This window comes from Corticium candelabrum, chromosome 14 (assembly GCF_963422355.1).
Source record: "Corticium candelabrum chromosome 14, ooCorCand1.1, whole genome shotgun sequence".
In the NCBI taxonomy this organism is placed as follows: domain Eukaryota; kingdom Metazoa; phylum Porifera; class Homoscleromorpha; order Homosclerophorida; family Plakinidae; genus Corticium; species Corticium candelabrum.
Genome location: NC_085098.1, coordinates 1,085,101 through 1,107,436, shown reverse-complemented (window position 1 = coordinate 1,107,436; position 22,336 = coordinate 1,085,101). Strand labels below are relative to the sequence as shown.

Below are 22,336 nucleotides of genomic sequence, written 5' to 3'. Positions count from 1 at the left end.
GGATATACTAGCGCAGCGACAAAAATCAAAAGTACGCTAGAAACGAGTAGTCCATATAAACAATATTGGCTTCCTAGAAGCCTTACAGAGGGTGCGCCAGAACTGGTAGTCTATAGACTACTCCCGCTTGCTAACTAGCTAACTAGGGAACTGAACACGTAGACCACGCGCGCCGTGTTATTTAGGCTAGGGTTGTTAATTTACCAAAGTCTAATTAAAAATTATATACCCCTCTCAGGAAAGGCTTCCTACGTCTCTAGCTAGCTATCATAGCTACTCATTACTAAAGTGGTGTTGGGACTCCGAGCTTTCATATTGATATATATTCGTTGGTAAAATGCGCAAAAGTGTCCTGCAAAGTCGCCTTCCTCCGTTACCATCACAATTTTCTTCTCAAGCTTTGCACAACAGGTTTGGATATGTAATTCTTGTGTGTTTTCAACCTCAATGCCCAAATTTGCATGTTTTGCAGTGACTGTAATCACTGTAATCTATCTGAATTTGTAATAGGCCATCAGGCTCTACTGAAGGAAAACGGCGCCGAAGAGATTACACACCGTCGTCTTGGGATGCATACTTTGAGACGAAGCGGTTAGTAGAAATCAATGGAGGAGATATATCCAAAATATTAATTAATTAATAACAGATTGAGTAAACTGAAATTTGTAGTAATTCATTCTCATGTTTGACATCCTTAATTAATTAATTGTGTACAAGTTCTGTGTATATTCTTCTGGAAATGATGGACCTGTTGTGTTGCTTCTCCATGGAGGCGGCTACTCTGCTTTATCATGGGCTGTTATGACGGTGTGTATATAATTTGTGGTTATTGCATCTGTTGCATTAGCCTTGAACTTCTAGACCAGAGAGCACGCAAAGTGCGCGACTCTAGTAGTTTGGACCAAAACGATACTAAAATGATTTCGGAAGTACTTATAAAAAAGCTATGCTATATGGTAGTCTAACAGCCTAGGGTTGTTTTACCGAGTTCAATAATGAGATGCAAAGATACCGTGCTTTTGCATTACGCAAATATATCATTAATTTGTAAATGGCATGAGATCTCACCAACGAAGAAGAGACCTTTGCTGCGTTTGCAGCGATATCTTGGTAGACAGCTTGAAATGATGACTCTTTGATTCTGTGGCAGAACACTAGCTAGTCTAACTGCTTGACCAGTTGTCAAAGCCTTGAAAGGTGATGGTCTACTCTAGCTACACTGCCATGCATGTCCTGTCACTGTCAGCTTGAAAAGATTGAGGAACTGGAGCTAAAGACTGTGCGTGCACCAGAGTATCTAGTCACGGCTCTGTGACACACTTAGTGCTTCTGGTGTGCACTTAGCTGCCCAGGAGGATTTCACACTCTCGTAATCAGTACACTTAGCATAACCAATTACTGCTAACCAATCAGAATTTACAACCGACATTCAGTTCTAAGGTGCTGATTGGCTTAGAAGGCTATTTCTGAAATCATTTTAGTGCTGTTCTCGTCTAGTCTTCGTGCGCTCTCTGATCTGGAAGTTCGAGGCTACTATTGCATGTAGTACATTTACAGTATTTTAACTGGAGGTAATTAAGTATGTCATGGTTACTACATATTATGTATATACAGTACAGTAGACTGCTGTCTAATTTCTTAATAATTAAGACAGTCTGACTGATAGCTAGTATGATTGAAATTTCATAAGCTAATATGCGTAAATGTGACTAGTATATGAACCTTTTCTATTTAGAAAGTCCTTACAGTGCAATGCCAGTGTCAAGTGGTGGCATTTGATTCTCGAGGACATGGTAAGTACTTGTAGTTGAATACTCGGGAAAGAGCAATGTTTGTTTTTTTGTAATGTTTACAATTGATCAAGTAAGTAATGTTTACAATTGATCAAGTAAGTAATAAGCGTTTATTAACATGAAGGAAACTAACTGGCATGTTTAACAATCCCTCTTATTGTCTCATTCTACAAATTTTGAAGTCACAGAGGAATGTCAGGGTTTTGATATCAGGCTTTCTCCCATTCTCTGTACATAAATGACATTTCTACTGCTATCATAAGTTGAAGTTTGAACCTTTTTTGTTAATGATTCATGTCTATTTATTTGCAGCTGTGTTTAATGAAAATTGATGTCATCTTTTGTAATAGTTCAGTAGCGACATATTGAGGTTTAGACTCATCAAGATTTTGTTAGGATTACTTGTTTATGCAATCACTGCATAAAATCATTGAATCTTTAAACTTTGAAACTCCTCTATACTGCATTATCTCACTTGAAGCGATCATGTCAAATACTAGTATGCAACTGGTAAAGCTTATTGTAAACTGACCCTTTTATCCCATTATCCTATCTTCTGATTTGACTGAGAACTGCTGGTTACAGGTTCCTGGTATGACTGCATGTTATTAGAGCACGCTTCTGTTGCTTGCAGTGACTCCAAATTAGTCTCCGTAGCCAGACCCTTTCCTGCCCTGTCATATTTCCACATCATATGCCTGGAAGTACCCTCGTGAAAAGGGTCTGGCTACGCGAGACTAACTCCAAATCCGGTGGGGAATTTGCACCATTTGAGAGTTGTGCTGCAAGACTGATACCTGACACTACACCAAGAATGAGAACATAACTAAAGTTGAAGAGATTGCATTAATTATAAGAGGTAGATTAATTTTTCTCATGAGATTTAGTTGTATGGATCTAAAATTTCTTTGCTACAACAGAAGTCATTTGTAGACAACACCTTAATATGTCATGCTAAATTTGTAGCTATCCCTGTTTGTCCCTGTCCCTCTTCTCTTCTCTGTCCCTCCTCTCTCCACTCTGTCCCTCCCTCCTCCCTGTCTTTCCTCCTGTCCCTTTTCCTTTCTCTCTCCCTCCTTTTCTGTCTCCGTCTCTTTTCCCTTTTCCTTGAGCTTCCCTTCATCTCTCCTCGATCTCCTTCCCCTCTCCATCCCTAAGTCATCTCCCATTGTTTCTTCTGTTCTTCTCGTAGCATTTCCTTCCTTCCTTCCTCTCCTCTTTTTTCTTTTTGCTCTTCTCTCTCCTGTCTTTCACTCTCTTTTGAATTTTCCTCTCTTTCCTGTCTATTTTCTGGTACCCTTCCCTATCTGACCTCATTTCTTCCTTGTCCTTTCCTTTACTTTTACTCTCCTCTCTCTCACTTGTCTCTCAATTGAAAAATTACAATTTTATTTGATACCAATCTACCAATCCATAACAGTACCTTTGTCTTTAAAGTAATACCGTATAACTGGTTATTTCTCTGCGAATTCTGTGAAGAAGTCACGAAGTGCACAAATAGATTTGCAGACATTTAGACCTATCCTCGGAGTTCCAGGAAATCACTGTTTTGAGACATGTACATGTGTAAAATGTAATGTCTGTACCAGTAACTGTCTTCCTGGTTAGAACGTAGAAATTTAATTCACAGTAATTAAAACTTTTATCTAAGTTCTCAAATCGCAGAAATTTAAGACTGCAGAAATAACTGGTTATACGGTATTACAGACAGCAGACACCACAATGTAGTTATGATTAACGTTATGGGGTGAGTTTTTGGCTCATACCTTTTGCTGACATTAGCATATCTAAAAACTGAACATCTTGTAGAAAGATTGGAGCAAGTCTTCTGCATGTTTCAATACCATATAATTCAGCTATGAGCCTATAAGAAAAGAGACTTGGCGAGTAGCGTACTCTAAAAAGGGCTGAACCGACTTCCGGTATGGGGACTATGTGGCTGGTTGGCTGGCTGGCTGACTGGCTGGCTATGTCTGGCATGCTGCAGGAATGTGCCACGCCTCCTTCATGCGGCCCAATCACGAAACATTGATTCCTCTATGTCGTACGTGGCAACCAAAGACAATGGACGAACAGCCAATCCTATGCACGAAACTTCCTTGAGAGAGTTTTCGTACCAGAACGATGTAATTCATGTTTGCGATTGTCAGGACTTGTCGGAAATAAACAAAAGAACTTACCTATCTGCAACTGCTGACCTGAAATCGATCGCTTTCTTTGTATTACGATATTTATACGGGAATCTAACATTACGTAACTTTAGGAGAGATTTCATATCCCGTATATAATGACTGACTCTACAGGCTATTTGCAGACTTTGTGGTCATGCGAAACGGCGTACAGTTTTAGATACATTTTACAGGTAACATGTTTAGAAAGAAAACAGCGTCTAGATTTGTAATTCTTTGCGACAATTAATTAATTGCAATTCTCAGGACTTTTGATTCGAAGGTTCATAGCTGTGGAAGTGAGGGTGTAAACACCCCTTCAATTACTAGTTATTATAATTTTACGTATACAACAGCAGGGCTCTTATTAGAATATTTTGGCACTATGTGACTTTGTACAGTGTGTTTAGGGAATAGGGTAGAAGCCATGGAATTCCTGGAGGATTGCAGACAAAGAAGACATCACACTTGTTACAGTTCTGATGAAAGTTTGCAACATGAGTGTAACTGATGCATGACAGCAGTTGCCACTGAAAATTTATCTGTGACTAAAGCAACCAAATCAGAATCAGAAATATGGTTATCAATGATGTCTTCCTTTGTCTGCAATCCTTCATGGAACTCCGTGGCTTCTACCCTATTCCCTAACCACACTGTGCAAAGGCACTGTACCTGTACCAAAGTGTTCTACAAAGAGCCTTGTGTTGTGTGCACGGAAATATGATGTGTAGATTCACCTTGTATACCAAGCTTCTGCCTTACAACTATTTCATGACAAACCAACATTATAACCATTGTTCAAGTCCTCCATGCTTTTCATAATTTCAGGATTCAGTTTCTCTTTTATTTTTTCAATGTGTGCACTTTAAGTTGTTTGTGTTTATGTACTTGTTTGATCAATCTGTAGTCTTCACAATGTTAGCATTGTTAGGGCAGCTTTAGGATTTTGCTGAAGGAGGAGTGCCAATGGACCAGTTGTAGGCAATCTTAGAATTGAATTGATATAAATATAATTTTTCGATGTCAAATGTCAAGTTAAGAATGTTGTACTGCCAAAGTTGAAACAAGCTATTAATTGTGTATCTATAATTACAGTAGAGTTGTAGACTTACAAACTAGGACCTGTCTGACAGTGGGCATTTTGCCCTTGTGCCCATATGTAATCAGCCTCTGAATTTCTGCTTAGTTTGTTTGTATGTTAGCATAAAATTTTGTAATTCTGGATGTTTGATGTGGCTTGCTTGATCATGCGTGAATCCAGAATTATTAGTAGAGGCCCAATGACCTTATAGCCTAGCCACATCCATTTCTGGTGTTTGAGAAAGGCGATCCATGAAAACATGTGTATAGCATTGAAACTCGTTTGCTTAAGAGATTAAACCATCTGACATCATCGGTCGACGTTTTTTTTGTATTCGGCAGTTGTGCTGTAATTATTGTCAAGAAAATTCAGCTATTTGTATATGATGTACTAGTGTATTGTATTCTGCAGGCTCTACAGTGACCAGTAACACTGATGACTTATCTATAGATTCACAATCAAGGTTACTATATTGGAATTGAGCTTGCCGGGGTATTAATAGGAGTTATTTGTGTCAATGCAGAGATGTTTCCAGCATCATGAAATCTCTGTACAAGGAGTCATCACCACCACCACCAGTAGTAGTTGTTGGTCACAGGTAGTATGAAACAGTCACATTGATGTTGCATGTAACAAGTAAACTCTGCAGTCTGTTATTATTGATATATAAGAAAATGATCTCAATGAATACCTGGAAGAAATTGATGGAAATTTGTTTGTAGCATGGGTGGAGCTGTTGCTGCTCATACTGTTTTCCTTAATCGGATCCCATCTGTTGTAGGACTTGTGCTTATTGATGTTGTTGAAGGTGCTGGTTGTTTATGTAAGCCTATTAATGTTGTGCATCATAGTATATGTGCAGGATCAGCAATGAATGCATTGTCATCTATGCAAAGCTTTCTTAGAAGTCGACCACAGTCATTTGAATCGATTGAAAATGCAATTGAATGGAGGTGGAGATGTTGCATATTCAACGTTTTGTATGTCTGAAAGTTGCAGATTTGTTGTCATTTTGCATTGACATTGCCACTGTGGAACACCAGTGTTCGGTCTGGCCAAACAAAGAACAGAGACTCAGCACGTGTTTCCATGCCAGGGCAAATACGAAAGTTAGTCTACTTTGCTGCATTTGCTTTTGAAATGTTGAAGCATGGTTGCAACTAAATTTAGAGTTCCTACAAACAATCGTGTCATTGAAGGCAATCAGGAAATGGGATCAGCAAATGAAAGAATAGACGAAGAGGATGCAGCAGCTAGTCAGATGACTGTAGCAGATGTGAGGATATTTCAGAAATACACTACCATCCTGTATTGGTTATACCAAAATTATGTCCATTGGAAGGTACGTGAAAATTCTCAGTATAAGTATGAATGGAGAATTGACTTGTCAAAAACGGAACAACATTGGAAGGGTAACAATATTGTCGTCTTGGTATTTCCAATATCAGCCTTATGTTGATATTTCAGGCTGGTTTGAAGGATTGTCACAAAAATTTTTGGGCTGCACTGTTGCAAAGTTACTGTTACTGGCTGGTATTTGCACTTTGGTTGTTGTTGGACTTTTTGTTGAGTCTTGCAATTATTGTTCAAAGGCGTAGACAGACTAGACAAGGATCTTACTGTTGGACAGATGCAAGGTAGATGTTATACACAACGCTACAGATACAGAGGGCATTGCAAACACATCAACTTTAACATGTTTGCAATAGGAAAGTTTGAAATGCATGTCTTACCACAAGTTGGACACGTGGTTCATGAAGATTCACCAGGCAAGGTGCTTGGTACACACTCACACCATCTGTGGGATTTTTCTTTACTTTGTACGTTTTACAGGTGGCTGATGTATTGACACGCTTCTTGGTCAGAAACAAGTTTTCACAAGCAAAAGAAGACTATGCTCATTCTTTACCCGCTTGTTAGAATTAATGAACAGATAGATATTTACTCATAATTTAGTAAGTTGCTATTTATTTATCATAATTGTTGCCAGCAGTGTTTAATTAAGCTGTTATAGAAGCATCATTGGTGATAGTACTCTAGGTTCATAAGAATGTAAAGAGTGCACACACGTGCAATACATGTACAAGAGAGCCATCGTAAGAGCACTGCTACTGCCAACAGTCACAGTCTGAGAGTAACACAAAGAAGCCTTTTGTCAACACCTGCATGACACTTAGTGTGTCTTCAGATCTTGCCCTTTTCGAATGCTTTGACAAGAGGTACACATTTGCCAGTACAATAGATGTCGAAAGGACAGTTATGTTTGTGAACATGCCTTGCTTTTCCCAACTTGGCCCTCGAACAGCGCGCGTGCACACACACACACACACACACACACACACACACACCAATGTCTGATACATGGTAGTTCAGAACTGTTAACAGTTTAAGGCTTTGCTTTTATGGTTTTCCCCCAGGTATGGTATGTTTCAAACAAGATCCCATATGTACCTTCAAACAATCTACATGCTCCTATTGGTAGCAGTCAAATAAGGAGTTGATCAAAGACCTGCTAGATGACTCCCCTTATCATCACATTATTGACAAAATTACAAACAAAACATAAAGACAAGTCGACAAAACTACAAATACAATACTTTGTACTCTCATAATAGCCTTAACAATGCACATAACAATAGTAAGACGTCTGTAATCAACGTTTGTACCTCTAATTGTTGTCACCATATAAGTGAAGTGCCTTTGCCAGTTCATGAAAGTCTGTCGCTTCTCCATATCTCTTGCCTTCCTCAATAATCTGCAAATAAAGACAATTCTCAATACACCATAGATATCCCCTACACCATAGAGTCATAACTGTTATATATATATATATATATATATATATATATATATATATATATATATATATATATATATATATATATATATATATGTATATATACACAGTAGTGGACAAAAGTATTTGCCGGGCAAGAAATTTCAATCGTTTTTCAGGATGTTTGTTATAACCTAGGTGCGTTGGTCAGTAGTGACCTGACGAATAATTAGAACCAACATCTGAGAATAGAATGATATGAAATACTTCAAAATATCCCTCTGCCAGTGATAGGACTCAATACAGTTTTTCGAAACCGGTTCAGAGAATGCCATTTATGATTACTATAGTGACTGAAATTGGACATTTTGACACATAATAGTTCTAATTGGGACAGAATTGAGTCTAAATATGTTGGTTGTTGCAATATAAGATTATCGTTACAACCTAGTTAAAAGCCCATTAAGTTTACATTACAACTTATCAAAGCATATTCAACGCAAACAATATTCCAACCTTTGAAAACAAACTAGCTTATCCAGTTATGCTCATATCAGCACTTCTTTCCATTCTGTAGGCCACAATATGATGAAAAATCAACAAAAAAACTACCCGGCAAATACTTTTATTGTATATGTACTAAAATCTTTACGATGACTAGCATTCTAACATCAGACTATCAATGATTAGTGCGCTACACACGATATTCTCAGTAAACAAGAAATCCTTGCCTATGTACAAACAAGGTTTGTTTTGAATCTAACACGTTCAAAGCTACATAGGGAATATAAGAGTTGCTAACAACAGAGCCTGCTGCAACTGCCAAAGTAAAATATTAAGTATACATGTATATTGCAATTACTATAATCAAAGTCTGTCAATCTTACTCGTCTTGCTATTGGCATCTGATTGAAGAGATTCCACAAAACAACACCAACTACCATCTTGTCCCGCACATAAAATACTACGCCTTTACTAAAGTTGCTTGGAATTTCAACCATGTCTTCTTGAGATGTCAATCCTGCCAAATCATTGTCAGCACTAGAAGATGCTAACTCTGATATCGATGACCCAACATCAACAGCAGTAGATAATGCAGGAGGTCCACTAGACTCTGTAGAAGACTCCATTTCACATACTGTTGCTACTTCCTAAAGACGTGTTGTTTCAGTGTTATGGAAATGATTACAATATCAAATCTACCTCTTCTTGCTGAGATCGAATATTGCTGCCACTCTCGGCAGTTGCTGCTGCTGGTGTGTCCTGTGCAGTTGCAAAAGTCCACACACCAACTGTGGAAAGAGATGAATCAACAAGCCCAATAGCTTCGTATCCCAGTTTAGGACCAAGATCACTCCTACGGCAATGAAATCTTACACAAACAAACACACCACAACCATTTAATGTCATTTATTCAACTACCAAAACATAGATTGGTGCCTGTATTTCTTGGCTGCTCCTGTCATGTTTTCTCCTGCTAAACGACCACTAACAACGGCGTGGTCATGATGTTCCACACGACGTCTACCAAGTTTGATGTCATAAAAACATGAAGCATCACCTGCCTTTGTTAAAATTAAAGGTTATAAGATTCTAAAATTCAAGAAGGAAATAGCAACAGCTCTTACCACCCAAATGTTGGATGCAGCTCCAAGCTCCGCATTAACTCGATAACCACCCAACTGTGGGTCAGTTTCCAAACCAGCTGACTCTGCTAAGTCAGTGTTGGCATCAATGCCGACAGCAACAACAACATGGTCAGCAACCAACTATATCACACAACAATAAAGGTTTTTATAAGCATATATAAAGTATGCTCTACATTGCTGCTCTGCAGTTTGCCTGTCTTTGTGCACTATGGAAATTCCATATCAAGTCATTGCAAAGCAAACACTACTGCACTTCTCATGACACAAAAGGAATACGTACAGATTCATAACAAAAGTTATACACAAAGACTATGAGTATGTCAGAACTGGTTCAACTGCAGAGTTGCATCCTGTTACAATGAATAGCTAGGGCAACACAAAGACAACATAACTAAAGAGATAAAAAAAATTTATAACCTCTTTGCCACCATCAGTTACTGCAACAATGCGGCCATCCCTTAGCATGATAGACGAAATCACTGTCTTTGGCTGAACATCAACACCCTCTAAACAACAACACCAAAGTGTCTAATATGCTAATATGATGAAAACTCGTACATAATAAAAATAAAAACACACAGATCTTCAAACCTTCTCTTACTCTGTCAGTTGTCCAAATACTCAAATACTTAGGTAGCACCTTTGACATGTTGCCTAAACGAATAACGAGTTACAAGTGATAATCACACTAATTAAACTGCAATTAATTTGAGCCTTAATTAATTCCAAAAATCTAAGTTGCATCTACATGTCACATCTTCAATACCTTCTTCTCTGAACACTTGAGTTACTGTCTGTCCAGTCCTTTTTGCTGCATAAAACCAAATTCAATACCATGAGTACGGGAGTGGCTCACATAAAGAAATCTTTGATTGTAATACCTTGGAATCCAAGAGCACATGCCAACTCACTTCCAAGAAATCCTCCTCCTACCACAAGGAAAGACTGTGCTCTTTGTGAGACATTGACCAAATTTTGAAAGTCTGATATCTAAAAAAGTAAATAGTTTGTGCACACAGGAAACCAATACAAGATTATAGCAAATTACATCTCTAAAAAGAGTAACTCTTTTCTTGATATCTTCAGATGACTGTTGAAACACAGTTAAGTTCTTTGGTCTACCTCCAGTTGCAATAAGTAGCTTGTCGTATTCAATGCTACCACCATGGTCCAGTGTAATACATTGACCATCAGCATCAACAGAAACAACCTAACACATACAACAACAATCAATAAAGATCATGTAATACACTCTTACACAAATAAATGTATGATCACAAAACTAAAACCTGCCAACAGACGTATAAAATTCAATCACCTCAAAAACATTACTCCAATAGTTTCCCCTCATTACCTTAAAGAAACACTTCACCGATTGATGCACGCGCAGTAGACATTAATGTACTTTAAGGCCTTGGGCCATGGACCGAATGCTTGCTGTGTTACGTGGCGCATTGTTTTGGTTTTGCTTTCCGAGTCAAACTACTAGAGCACACAAGACGGGTCTAGATGCTTCAGGCGACTCTAACAGTGAAAGAGAACAAGTTACAGTTAATAAGCGACTCAGTCGTTCATACGTTGTAGACTCCACATGGATTGTTTTGAGCGATTTGCAATCACTCGGTCTTTTGAGCTTTTCTCCGTGTTTCTTTCTACGAATGGAGGCTATACTACAGTACAAAAGGTCTTGCGTGATGCCAAAAACACACAGAAACGTGCGTCACCACACATAATCACACGTGACACAAAGTGCCTTCGTTCTACAGCCGAACCATTGCCGTAAGAGTGCTTTTTGCCGTCGATTGAAGGTGAGTCAGTGATGCGTAGCCAGACCTTTACCCCGCCCTCAACATTCTGCCAAAATGTTGAGGGCGGGTTAAGGTCTGGTCAGAATTTTGAGGGTGGGGTTAAGGTCTGGCTAGGTGAGACTAAATGCGAAAGCACATTTTCCTTTCGCCTAAGCAAAAATATCAGAGTCTACACGAAGCAGTAAAATGAAACCTACACCTATTGGACGTTACTTGGAAAACCGCCTCGTACGTTTTTGTTTTCTAACCTTAGCATAATGCTCTGCTATCAAATTTGCTCTGATATCGTCATACTTCCCAATATGATGTGAGAGCAGAAACATTTAGTACTGAGGGCAGAGTCAGAGATGCACGGACCAGTAAAGTGCTCCTTTAAAGTACAATAAATTATTAAGTCCAGTGTACAATGGTTGTGTCACATTATGAAAAATACCACCAAATTATCCAGCATAACATAAAATTATGAACTATATGACCCCTTACACACAGCCACTGCAGCCACAACCATCTCAGTGATTAAATTGCTACCTATCTAACTTGCCTTCTAAACAATTCTAAAAACACGATGCCATGAGAACATTATTGTGAAAGACAACAAGCAAACACTGTCCTACCCAAACTTATTTGTGTGAAAATAAAAAAAGTACAATTCCGAGAATCCACTATTCACGAGGAATTAATTTGTATAATCACAGCAAGTCTACATACACCAAGGGAGCGTTTCCACTAGCACCTAAACCGGTTTAACAAGTGGTTTAAGCTAAACTGGTTTAAGGATTGACCTGTTTCAACTTGCGTTAACCCAGTTATATTCTAAACATAAACTGATTTCTTAAAACCATTTTGTACTAGGTCTAGCAAAGTGGTTTAGGTTTAACTGTCACGTGACGGTAACGCTTGTTTAGATGGCTTCTGACAATGCAGTTTTGATGATATTGACTCTTTTGCTGGGATATAGGATTGCCTTAGAGATGTAAGGGTCATTAACTAAAGGAAAGAAATCAGCAGCTACGAAGAGAGAGAGAGAGAGAGAGAGAGAGAGAGAGAGAGAGAGAGAGAGAGAGAGAGAGAGAGAGAGAGAGAGAGAGAGAGAGAGAGAGAGAGAGAGAGAGAGAGAGAGAGAGAGAGAGAGAAGATGGTGTTCTTGGTCATCGTCATGCAAATTCCTTCTAGTAGATGCTAAATCAGTGACAACCAACAGTTGCTCTGACTTGGCGACAGAGCAGCTGATGCAATACTTCAAATTAAGGCGTTCCTAGACGATTTGTTTTGCACATCCTGGATGTACAAGTTCCTAAGTGGAAATAGTCACTTTCTTGAACTGCTTTAGTCTTTAAATGCGTTTAAGGTGCAGCTAGTGGAAACACAGCCCAATATTGGCTGTTATGCTGGTTGCTGCCAAAGCATTAAAATAGCTGACCAGTAACTTTTCTCTGAGTGACAAAAACTATATGGGTTCACAGTAAACACTAGACAATGACTGCACGTGCATGCTTCTCAAGCTACTAGCATTACATTACATCATTTTTCTTTAGTTGACTTACGAGAATATATGTTTATTCGATCATTATGGTATCCTTTTGACATAGTGTTTACAAATTGTGCCTAACACTTGACCATTGTAAGTCACATGCATACTCAACTTAACATGACAAATTGCCTGATGAGGTCCAAAACTGCCAATACAAAATATTACTATTTCAATGTTCGCTAAATTAGTAAATGCTACGTTGTTTCAGTAAGTACAAGAATATATTTTGTGCTATAAACTGATGTATGTTAAAAAAGATGAACTCAGTTATACAGAATGCCTATACAGTAGAACCATGCTAATCTGAACAGCCCTGTGACAAGGCCTGTTTGGATTAGTGAAGTTGTTTGGATTACCAAAAATGCCAAAATGCAAAACGCATAGCCTTGGAGGTCCAGACCTTGCCTCGGACACCCAGACTGGAGCATTACGTATGCTCGTGATATTAAAAGAACAACGCTGCAATGACTATGTGTACTTCTAAACAATGTGGCAATCAGGATTTAAATGTCAGATATGCGCATTTGCTGAAAACTACTATAACCCGGATCAGGATGCCCAATAGGATCTGGTACTTTGCTAATTTAGATTAGCAAAGATTCGGATTAGCGAGGTTTGGATTAGCAGCAAAGTGCAACTGTATATCTAGTTAACTGTTAAGTAGTGTTCGTGTTACTGCACCACATACTGTGAAAGAACACACAAAAAAGAATTATTTGTATGCACACTTTTCTAACAGATGCAGTAATAAATTTTCTCTAATAATAAACAGAATTATCACCTTTCTACCAGTCATAATTGCCACTCCATTGCTGTCATTTAGTTCCACTGGTTGAAGAAAAACATTAGACTCTTTGTAAAACAAACTAAATCATCAACACAACTTTGATTGCTTTAGCAAGCATTCTGCAAGAATCACAAGAACAGCATACCTCCTTTCCTGACCATCCCATTGTTTGAAATTAAGAGAACGAGCAGCACCAGACAGATCATCAGTAAACCATAGCTCTTTGGAAAGGGGAGGTCGCATATATGGAGCAAATTCCTCTTCACAAATAATCAAAATCTAAAATGTAACATTATCGAAGCCAATTAGTCTCAATATACCACATATATCATACAGCTTGTAGTTTTCAACAGATACCTTATAGCTGTGTACACCTAATTAAAAGTTCAGCCCCATTGTACAGCAATCTTAGTTAGCAAATACTTCCATAGTGTTCAACTGACACGTAATACCACTTTGCTCCAGTCCAATACTACAGTAAAGCTACTACTATTATACGACACTTGTGTGTCACTAATCTGAATAATTTACTATTTAGACCAGATTTGATCATTTCGTAATGGTAATCTTAATAACCAATTTTGACTTTAATAGTAGTAGCTGCTGGTAGATACAGTAGTAAGAATAAAGTCGGCAAACTCTTAAAAACAGAGTCTAATAACAGTATTAGAGGCAGTTCACATTACTAAGTTGTCTTGCAACAGATCAACACCTCATGGTTGTTTCGACAAAACTTCACCCTATACTTTTAGAGCACTTACTTCCTCCAAACATGCAGTATGTACCAGCAAACTGCCTGTCGTCAAACTAGAACAGCTAACTGAAGAAGTATCAAGTGGTGTGATGACTAACAAATACAAAGCATGTATGTACACTATTGCAGCAGACCCAGCAATTGATTCAAATTTTGTACCTGTAACAGTGTTAGTAGCTGATACTAAACATAAGGCCTGTCCACACTGGCAACTGAACCTCAATCGGATCATAATCTGACTGCAAATGTCGTGTCCACACCTAATCCACTTTCGAGACAATTGCAATCTGATCGCAATAAATCCAATCCACATCAAGAGGTGGATTCAATCCACATTGATCGCAATCAGTTGAATCAATGCATAAAAATAATGGGCATTACCTTAACGTGGATTAAAAGTGTAGTTGTGCACATCTAACCTTCCTTACTGTTCTTGTTCTCGCTCAATTTGAATTGCTTTATGTCGTTGTATCAACGCTTTCCACAAGTAACAAACCCACACACATATCTACATATCAGTCACATGACACCAAAGAAAGGCAAAGATATCGTTTTCAAAGTGCAGTGTGGACACTCGCTATCCCAATCAGATTGCGATCCATTTCTGGTCTAGTGTGGGCATGACTATAGTGTCATAACATTTTGTGAACTGAAAACATTCTATTTGGAAACCTTAACTAAGCCATATTCACCAACACAAGTAAATACAAAATGTGCTTGAAAAAGTGACCATGTAATGTGTCATTCGCCACAGATTGAGAAGTATAAAGATCAAGATCAAGTTGAGATAACAATACCATCTAAGAGTTGAATAAAAGAGGGTATCAGCGTGATCTCAGATCAAAACACTGAAAACAAACTAACTTAATTTAAGAGCCTACATTGCTAATCTCAAAAAATTAATTAGACAAGGCAAAATGATAGCTCTGCACCAAATACTTTTTCTTGTTAGATACTGACATTCCATCTGAGGTATTAAAAACTCCCCTTATGCAAATGATGTGAAACCAAATCACAATAGAGCAAAAGGCTTTCGTTCTCTTTAGTTAAGTAAACACAAATCATAGCGCATATCTCCACTTGCTTCAGCCTAAACTAGCTTAACATGTTTGGAAAAGAGGCATCTCCAACTTTCTTTCATAATTCTGTAACTTTACACTCTTATCCAGAAATTTATCAGCTTGGTATTACAGAAAACTCACAAGTGGCAGCCTCTTAGAGTGTTGGAGTGCAATGCTACAAAAAAAGTGAAATGGCTCAGGATCTATCTTTACTTTGGTGCACGTTGTCATCACGTCACAGTTTAATACTTAAACCTAAACTACTTAATTAAGCAAACCTAAATCTAAACTGTGTTTTAAGGAAGCTGGTTGGGTTTAGGCTTCAACAAGTCTAACGCTTGTAACGACATGTCCAAATTGTAAAACGTGTTTAGGTTTTTGCTAGAAACATCTAAACATGTTTAGCCGTTGAAAGAAACAAACACATATTAGTAATAATAAATTGTGTCTCAAAGTTAAAGTTTAAGTTAATTATGCCATCAGAAAGTGTCCAGCCTTGCCTTTGCAGTAGAGTCGTGCTCTTGAATTGTCTTCATAGTAGTATATGAAGCTGTTCCACCTCCAATCAATATATACTGCACATGCTTTGGTAAGATCGGTAGCTCTTCCACAACTAAGAAATGAACATCATGCAGTGAATAGCATCCAAAACGTGTACAAGTAAAATTGACACTGAAACGTTCTGAATCATCCACTTGTGTCACATGCATGGACTTGTGCATAGGTGTGTAACTTGTGCACGTGTGTGTGTGTGTGTGTGTGTGTGTGTGTGTGTGTGTGTGTGTGTGTGTGTGTGTGTGTGTGTGTGTATGTATGTATGTGTGTGTGTGTGTGTGTGTGTGTGTGTGTGTGTGTGTGTGTGTGCACGTGCATCTGCAAAGTATGCGCACGTGCACACACACATGCACACACACCTGTACAATATGGTCAAACAGACAAATGCTACCCTTCTGACTTCAAAGTTAGCCAAAAAACAAACCATCCGTGCACTACACAGTCATTTAGCTAAAGATATTACAAGCCATGATGCAACTGACACAGGGCTGTAGAAATGACAAAAAAACCAATCTGGTCTAACACGCGTTAACAGGCATGGTCAATGACGAACACCTGCATCAGCAGAGATGTGACAAGGATCTCCAAGTGAGCACCAAACAGTATCATATTAAACAACTATGTTGAGACAACAGGGTCTTTTCGGAAAGCAAATCTTGTCTACTAGAGTACTAGAGATGAAAGAACAAAGTAAAGAAACAATAAACTCACATGACTCAGAAATTGCCTAGTCTGTGTTCATTGCCCAAAACCAATTGATTTAGAAACGATTGCAACGGAAGTAAATCAGTCATACCCTTATGTGCATGAAGGACTAGAAGGTGAGGTGATTGAGGTGAGTCTATAACATTGTAGCAGACATAACTTTCAAGGCTGATTCAATGGGTTCGCTGACAGCATTGGTGGCATGTAACACAATGAGCAGTTTCATGAGTGTGCCAACTTCTGACAATGAAACATGCTGAGCAGTCGACAGAGATGTCAAGCATGACCTAACAGTTGCAGGAGTTGGTCAGTCAGAGAAAAAAGCAAATACCATTATTATCTGTTCAAACTGTGTTGTCAAACTTGAGGCAGAAAAATCATCTAATGGTGAAAGAGAAAAGATAATTCTGCATCATGTTGTTGTCCTTTCTTTGCTTTCAACAAGAATTTTTTGAATTTTTGTATAGTACTCTATAAATGGGATGATCAAATTGGTCCAAATGGAACTGAGCATAACATCTATGCACTCATAGTATTGCCGACAGCAATGATCCTTGGCAGAAGTTGGGTGATAAACCTCACCATCTCCAATTTCAAGCACAGCTGGAACTTTCCTCTTTCTGGGAAGATTTGCAGAGTCTACTCTGAGCTGCTGCTGCTGCAGAAGATCCACTCTCTTCCAAAACAGATCAAACAACTCTGTCATTTTCATTCTATAGACGGCAGTGCAAGTCACTTCTGCAATCTCTTGCACCTCTGAAGCTGTGAGCCAAGAATTTTGTAATGTACTGCTCAAGTTATCTGTGTGCCCAAGGAGGCATTCGCTAAAAACCCATAAAAAAAGAAATGGAACCTGATCATAGCTGCCTCCATTCCTGTTACTCTGGCTGGCTCTTACCTCTGAGTCTGTAGATATGGCTCTGATTTCTTCGATACCACAGTGTCTGAAAGACCGCATAGCTATTTAACATACTTCTGAGTGAGAATGCATGAACAGTCCATCTTGTAGGAATAACATGCAAAATCCAGTGGTTGAAGCAGAAATCTTCTTTTTAATACGTGCAACCATGGCATTCCGTCTTGAAGAAAACTTTATGAGCTTTGATAACGTAGTGTCCAACACATCTCTAACATTGTTCCTTTTCTTTGACCGCTAAATTCAAAGATGAACAAATATGGGTAAATGTGGCACAAGGCTCTTCTGTGCATATTTGCCTTGCAACACACTTTTAACCAGCCATATTTGCCGCTCCATCATAACATTGGCCATGACAATTCCTTGCTGAGATTCATTCTGAACAATGTATCTTTCAGGACACGAGTAATAACTGCTTGTACTCATCAAACTGGTCATCCACAATGCGAAAACAAATAAGTACTTGTTATCCGTAACTTCGTCTGCCATAACAGAAATGCACTTGGCCTCTTTGATCGACAACCCTATATCTCTAACCACATGGTTGGCCATGATACTGAAAATCTCACTTTGCATTTGTGGACTTATGTTCTTGTTAGTCTTGCATTCATCCAATCAAGAAGTTGTGGCCATGGAAAGTCAATTCTCTCAGGCAAAAAAACTGGATAAAATTAGTGTCAATTTCATCGCAGTCACCTTGTAAAGAGACACCTTGTCTGACCAAGAACCGAAAGTTTTCTGCTATTTTCATTAGACACTGGCAATTAGCACTATTCTCAGCTGCGTGGGACAAAGTAAGTAGTTCTCTGACATCTTTTGTCATTTGAGGCAAAGTAATTACCACCTCTGTGGTCTTTTGTGGATCACTGTCTTTTTGTGACTACTGAAAGGCACCGCCGCGTTCTTCCAATAGCCAAACCCACCTGAAAGCAGATCGAGTCTTCCACATTACCATGCAGTGTCAATCCGCATTCTTGCTGAACACAATGCAATCACACCAGATGTGACAAACTACCAAGCCTTCAGCAGAGTCATTGTGTAGTCATTTCCACCTTTGAAACTAAGCCACCTGGAATAAGCGATTGACTACCATTGCCTTTCCATATGACCTCTTGGGAAATGCTGTCTGATTCAGTTGATTGGGACTTTCGCAAACATCAGGTAGAGACAGCGATATCTTGTGTCCCGCCATGCTTTCTCAAGCAAAACTATTCGATACCAACTCCTGGATGCATTTGGGTAGCCTTGAACTTCAGATCACCAGTTGTAAATACACACTGGTTGCACAGAAAACTTCTGTAATGTGGACAGCTTGTTGGCTGAATTGAAGTCACCGGAAGTAAAGTCACCCAGTGAAAACCGGTTGGGCCAGGGCCTGACTGGGTGCTAAGGTCCTATAAAAACTAGCACCAAAAGTTACAAATGCTGCTATGTTAGAAAAGATGTTTTACATTTGAAACACCGGTATTCTTGTTCAATTCAAGAATAGCAATTGGCAGTACAATTCTTTCCCAAGGAAATTACACTTGTGATAATCATCAAGATTTAAATTAGCATTATAAAAAAATCCCAATCGTTTCCACTCAAATGTGACTTTTAACAGCTGAACTACAGATTTCACCACGTGTGGCATTGTTAGCCTGATTGGTAGAGAATCACACTTGCATGACCAGAAGAATTTTAGGTCCAATGGTCTAGTGCTGATTCTCAAAGATGGTTATGAGCATTATTTCTTTACAACTTCATTTGCAATTGCCTCATTTGACTAAGGATAACAACTAATTGCCTCGTGTCGACTGGAGCTAAACACTACTGACTTTGATAATGTACACTTGCAACATACACTACCAGTTCATACGGGCTTGGTACGCAATCCCATAGTTTCATAACAGCCGGTGATCCAAAATGGCTCCAGTCTAGGTCCAAGAGAAAAGTCAGTGCAAGCCGACAACCTCACTGCAATGCATGACTACTCTGCCATTAGTCAAAATAGCTACGTGCCTACCAGCTACATAGACAATCTTGCACACACACACACACACACACACACACACACACACACACACACACACACACACACCTAAACCTAAAACCTAAACATCAGGAGCTGCCTCTCAGAAGAGTCACGCCCCCAGCTCTTAAGCTGGACCCTGTGCACTACTCAAGGAACTCTGGGCCTGTGCTAGCAAACTCCTGGAGCCGAGCCAGGCAATCGCAGAAGCACTGACTAGTGAAGCTAACTGTGATGTGAGCACCTGAAGTCTCACCAGGACCCCAATGGCTGACGTCACGTCACAGCCGATGGCCGCTTAGGTCCCCAGTCAATGACCAGGTACTCATTTATACTCCTGAGTCGAGAGAAGCAAATGTGTGTTAGTTTCTTGCTTAATAAGGAAGTTATGCCATAGCTCGCCATCGCTGTGACTTGAACTTGTGACTCTTCAACTTCCCGCAGGTACACACTCCATAACACTTTCTAACCACACACACACACACACACACACACACACACACACACACACACACACACACACACACACACACACACACACACACACACACCACACCACACATTGTGAAGTTGTATTAACAGTGGCATGATATGAGTGTTTCTGCTGTCATTCATAAAGCTATCACTCAGGCTAAATCATTGGTAGTGATCCTAATTTCTCTGTAAGTATGCATGCATATTATGCATTGCACAGGTACTGTTGATGTCTTCCCTAATTTAGATCACATCCAATTACACCATCCAGTAATAAGAAAGCATATAAAGAGGAAACAAATCTGCTTTGATCAGCCTTTACAGCGAGACTTGTGCACAAAGCAGTCTTAATAGTGCCATTTTAACAAGAATGTCTACACACAGTAATCTCTAGAATACCATCACTGTAAATCCAACGTGCAAAACAATCCAAATTCTAAAACTCCAGTAGAAACATTGTCTTTAATTAGCACAGACCCGTAGGAAGCATTTCAAATGTGATCCTGCCTAACACGTTCTAAGAGAGTGTGGTTCAAGGATAGCGTATCAAGAGAGCGGTCTTTCAGCATACTCGTATCTAATAGTCTATATTGCAAACGAGTTCTTGAATAATTAATTACTCTCGCCAGCAACTGTAGTACTTGGCTAAGCAAATACCTCAAAGGACAGCATAAATAACAATTAAGTCAAGGTGGTATAACTTACTTTCGTTTCAACTATAAATATATTAGTTGTTATTTCCTGTATTTTCAACCGGAAGTTTCTGGCAATCGTCGACTGCATGTGCAAACTACAGTTTTTAAAAGAAATTCCGGCTAAAACAGAATCAACAAGACTGGTTCTTACGGTCCTGAATTCAGCCGCTGATAGAAGTTCACTCTAAAAAAAGTGGTCCGGCCATAGCCTGACCAGCTCCTATGGCCCTGTAGCATACGGTACTCTCATCTATAAAATGCTTTTCGAATCAGTTCCTAAAATGCAATGGCAACTTGAGTACTACAGTATATGGATTAACTTACTTGCAGCTTTTTGTGAAGACAAATCATCATCAGTTTTCTGTGTTACTGTATTTGGTGCTGAACTGTCTTGAGCACTCTCAATGTCCTCTACAGTTTTGTTTGCATTTTGTGTAGATTTAGATGACTTTTTCTGATATGTATTAAAAATACCAAGTTGATACACCTACAAAAATCAAAACTGAGACTCACACATATTACTCATATTGCACAACTATCATTACTTTTGACCATTAGAAGAACTAAAACAACCTTCTTCTAATGCCACTTTAATAAACAATTGTACAATGATTAAACATAAACCTGTGTCTGGCAAACCATGAAAATGTTCATAATAGCAAGTAAAAATACAGCTGTGTATAATTTACGTGCCTCAAGAAACACAATTCAAGTATTCAAAGTTCAAATGTCAATCTCATTTCATCCATCGTTAGAGTGCTAGTGATTGGTGGCATAGGAGAGAGAATATCAAACATGTTGCTCTTGCTAAATTAGATATGACTGAACCACAGAAAACAACTAGTCAACATGGAATGGTTTTAATTAAGTGTACAAATTAAGCAACAAGTGCACAACAGGATACCTTCCGTGCTGCAAATGCTTCGTTAGCCCTATGATTCCAGAGAGCATAGTTGCTTGTAAAATATGAACTAGTAACATCTAGTGACATGTCACTTCTATTTGCACCCAGCGTATCAGTCCGGGTTGCTATTTTAGCACAGAAACTTAGTCAGAATACCATATCAAATATCTCAACTGCCTTAATTAATTATGACAGACCATGCAATTCACTCTTTAGCAGACACTCTGGTTACACAAAGCTAAGTAGCAGACAAACCTGAAATTACGAAAAACTTTGTAGTTAAGTAAGCTATCTTATTAGTCAACCATGGCATTAGCTTATAGTTATATGACTCTAATTATGACAACATGAGAATCTAATCCTGCTAACTTTCACCTCCTGTGACATGCAGTCATCCAAAAACCCAAAAGAGCAGATTGTGTAGCCTAACTTATGATTCTTACAGCAAAGGAAACGCCAATTAGGCACACTCCACTACCGATAAGTAACGTAGTATTCATGCCGGACCCAGTAGACGAAGCTGAATATGCGGAATAGTGCGAAGCAACAGTTCTTTTTCGAGAAAACTGTGCACTCAATCGCAAAAGACATCTTTCCTTTGCCTGAAAATTTCTAGCTATTCCATTCAGTACAAAACCACGTCCTCTGAGAACTCCATACATCTCTCT

At 38.9% G+C, this 22,336-nt stretch overlaps 2 protein-coding genes across 5 annotated transcripts; one reads left to right on the top strand and one right to left on the bottom strand.

Annotated features, from left to right (window-relative positions):
• Positions 1-320: 320 nt before the first annotated feature.
• Positions 321-7,129, top strand: LOC134189495 (protein phosphatase methylesterase 1-like). 4 transcript variants are annotated; one of them, XM_062657782.1, is made up of 15 exons: positions 321-411; positions 511-617; positions 716-807; positions 1,736-1,793; positions 5,454-5,505; positions 5,566-5,640; positions 5,765-5,850; positions 5,905-5,995; positions 6,086-6,151; positions 6,213-6,318; positions 6,385-6,454; positions 6,510-6,575; positions 6,635-6,679; positions 6,752-6,811; positions 6,876-7,129. In XM_062657782.1, the coding sequence occupies exons 1-15, from the start codon at positions 338-340 to the stop codon at positions 6,881-6,883; spliced, it is 1,056 nt and encodes a 351-aa protein (XP_062513766.1). In that variant the 5' UTR covers positions 321-337; the 3' UTR covers positions 6,884-7,129. The 4 variants fall into 4 exon arrangements, with proteins under 4 accessions (XP_062513766.1, XP_062513765.1, XP_062513768.1 ...); XM_062657781.1 differs by having other exon boundaries at positions 6,752-6,816; XM_062657784.1 differs by lacking the exon at positions 321-411 and having other exon boundaries at positions 1,740-1,793; positions 6,752-6,816.
• A 426-nt stretch (positions 7,130-7,555) lies between these two features.
• On the bottom strand, positions 7,556-22,332 carry LOC134189494 (apoptosis-inducing factor 1, mitochondrial-like). Its single transcript, XM_062657779.1, has 15 exons — positions 22,112-22,332; positions 21,089-21,251; positions 15,909-16,021; positions 13,739-13,872; positions 13,588-13,672; positions 10,516-10,677; positions 10,349-10,457; positions 10,234-10,278; positions 10,059-10,121; positions 9,885-9,973; positions 9,447-9,587; positions 9,241-9,383; positions 9,022-9,175; positions 8,706-8,969; positions 7,556-7,797 (listed from the first exon to the last, which is right to left on the bottom strand). Exons 1-15 carry the CDS (start codon positions 22,328-22,330, stop codon positions 7,711-7,713), a joined length of 1,971 nt encoding a protein of 656 aa, XP_062513763.1. The 5' UTR covers positions 22,331-22,332; the 3' UTR covers positions 7,556-7,710.
• Positions 22,333-22,336: the final 4 nt, after the last annotated feature.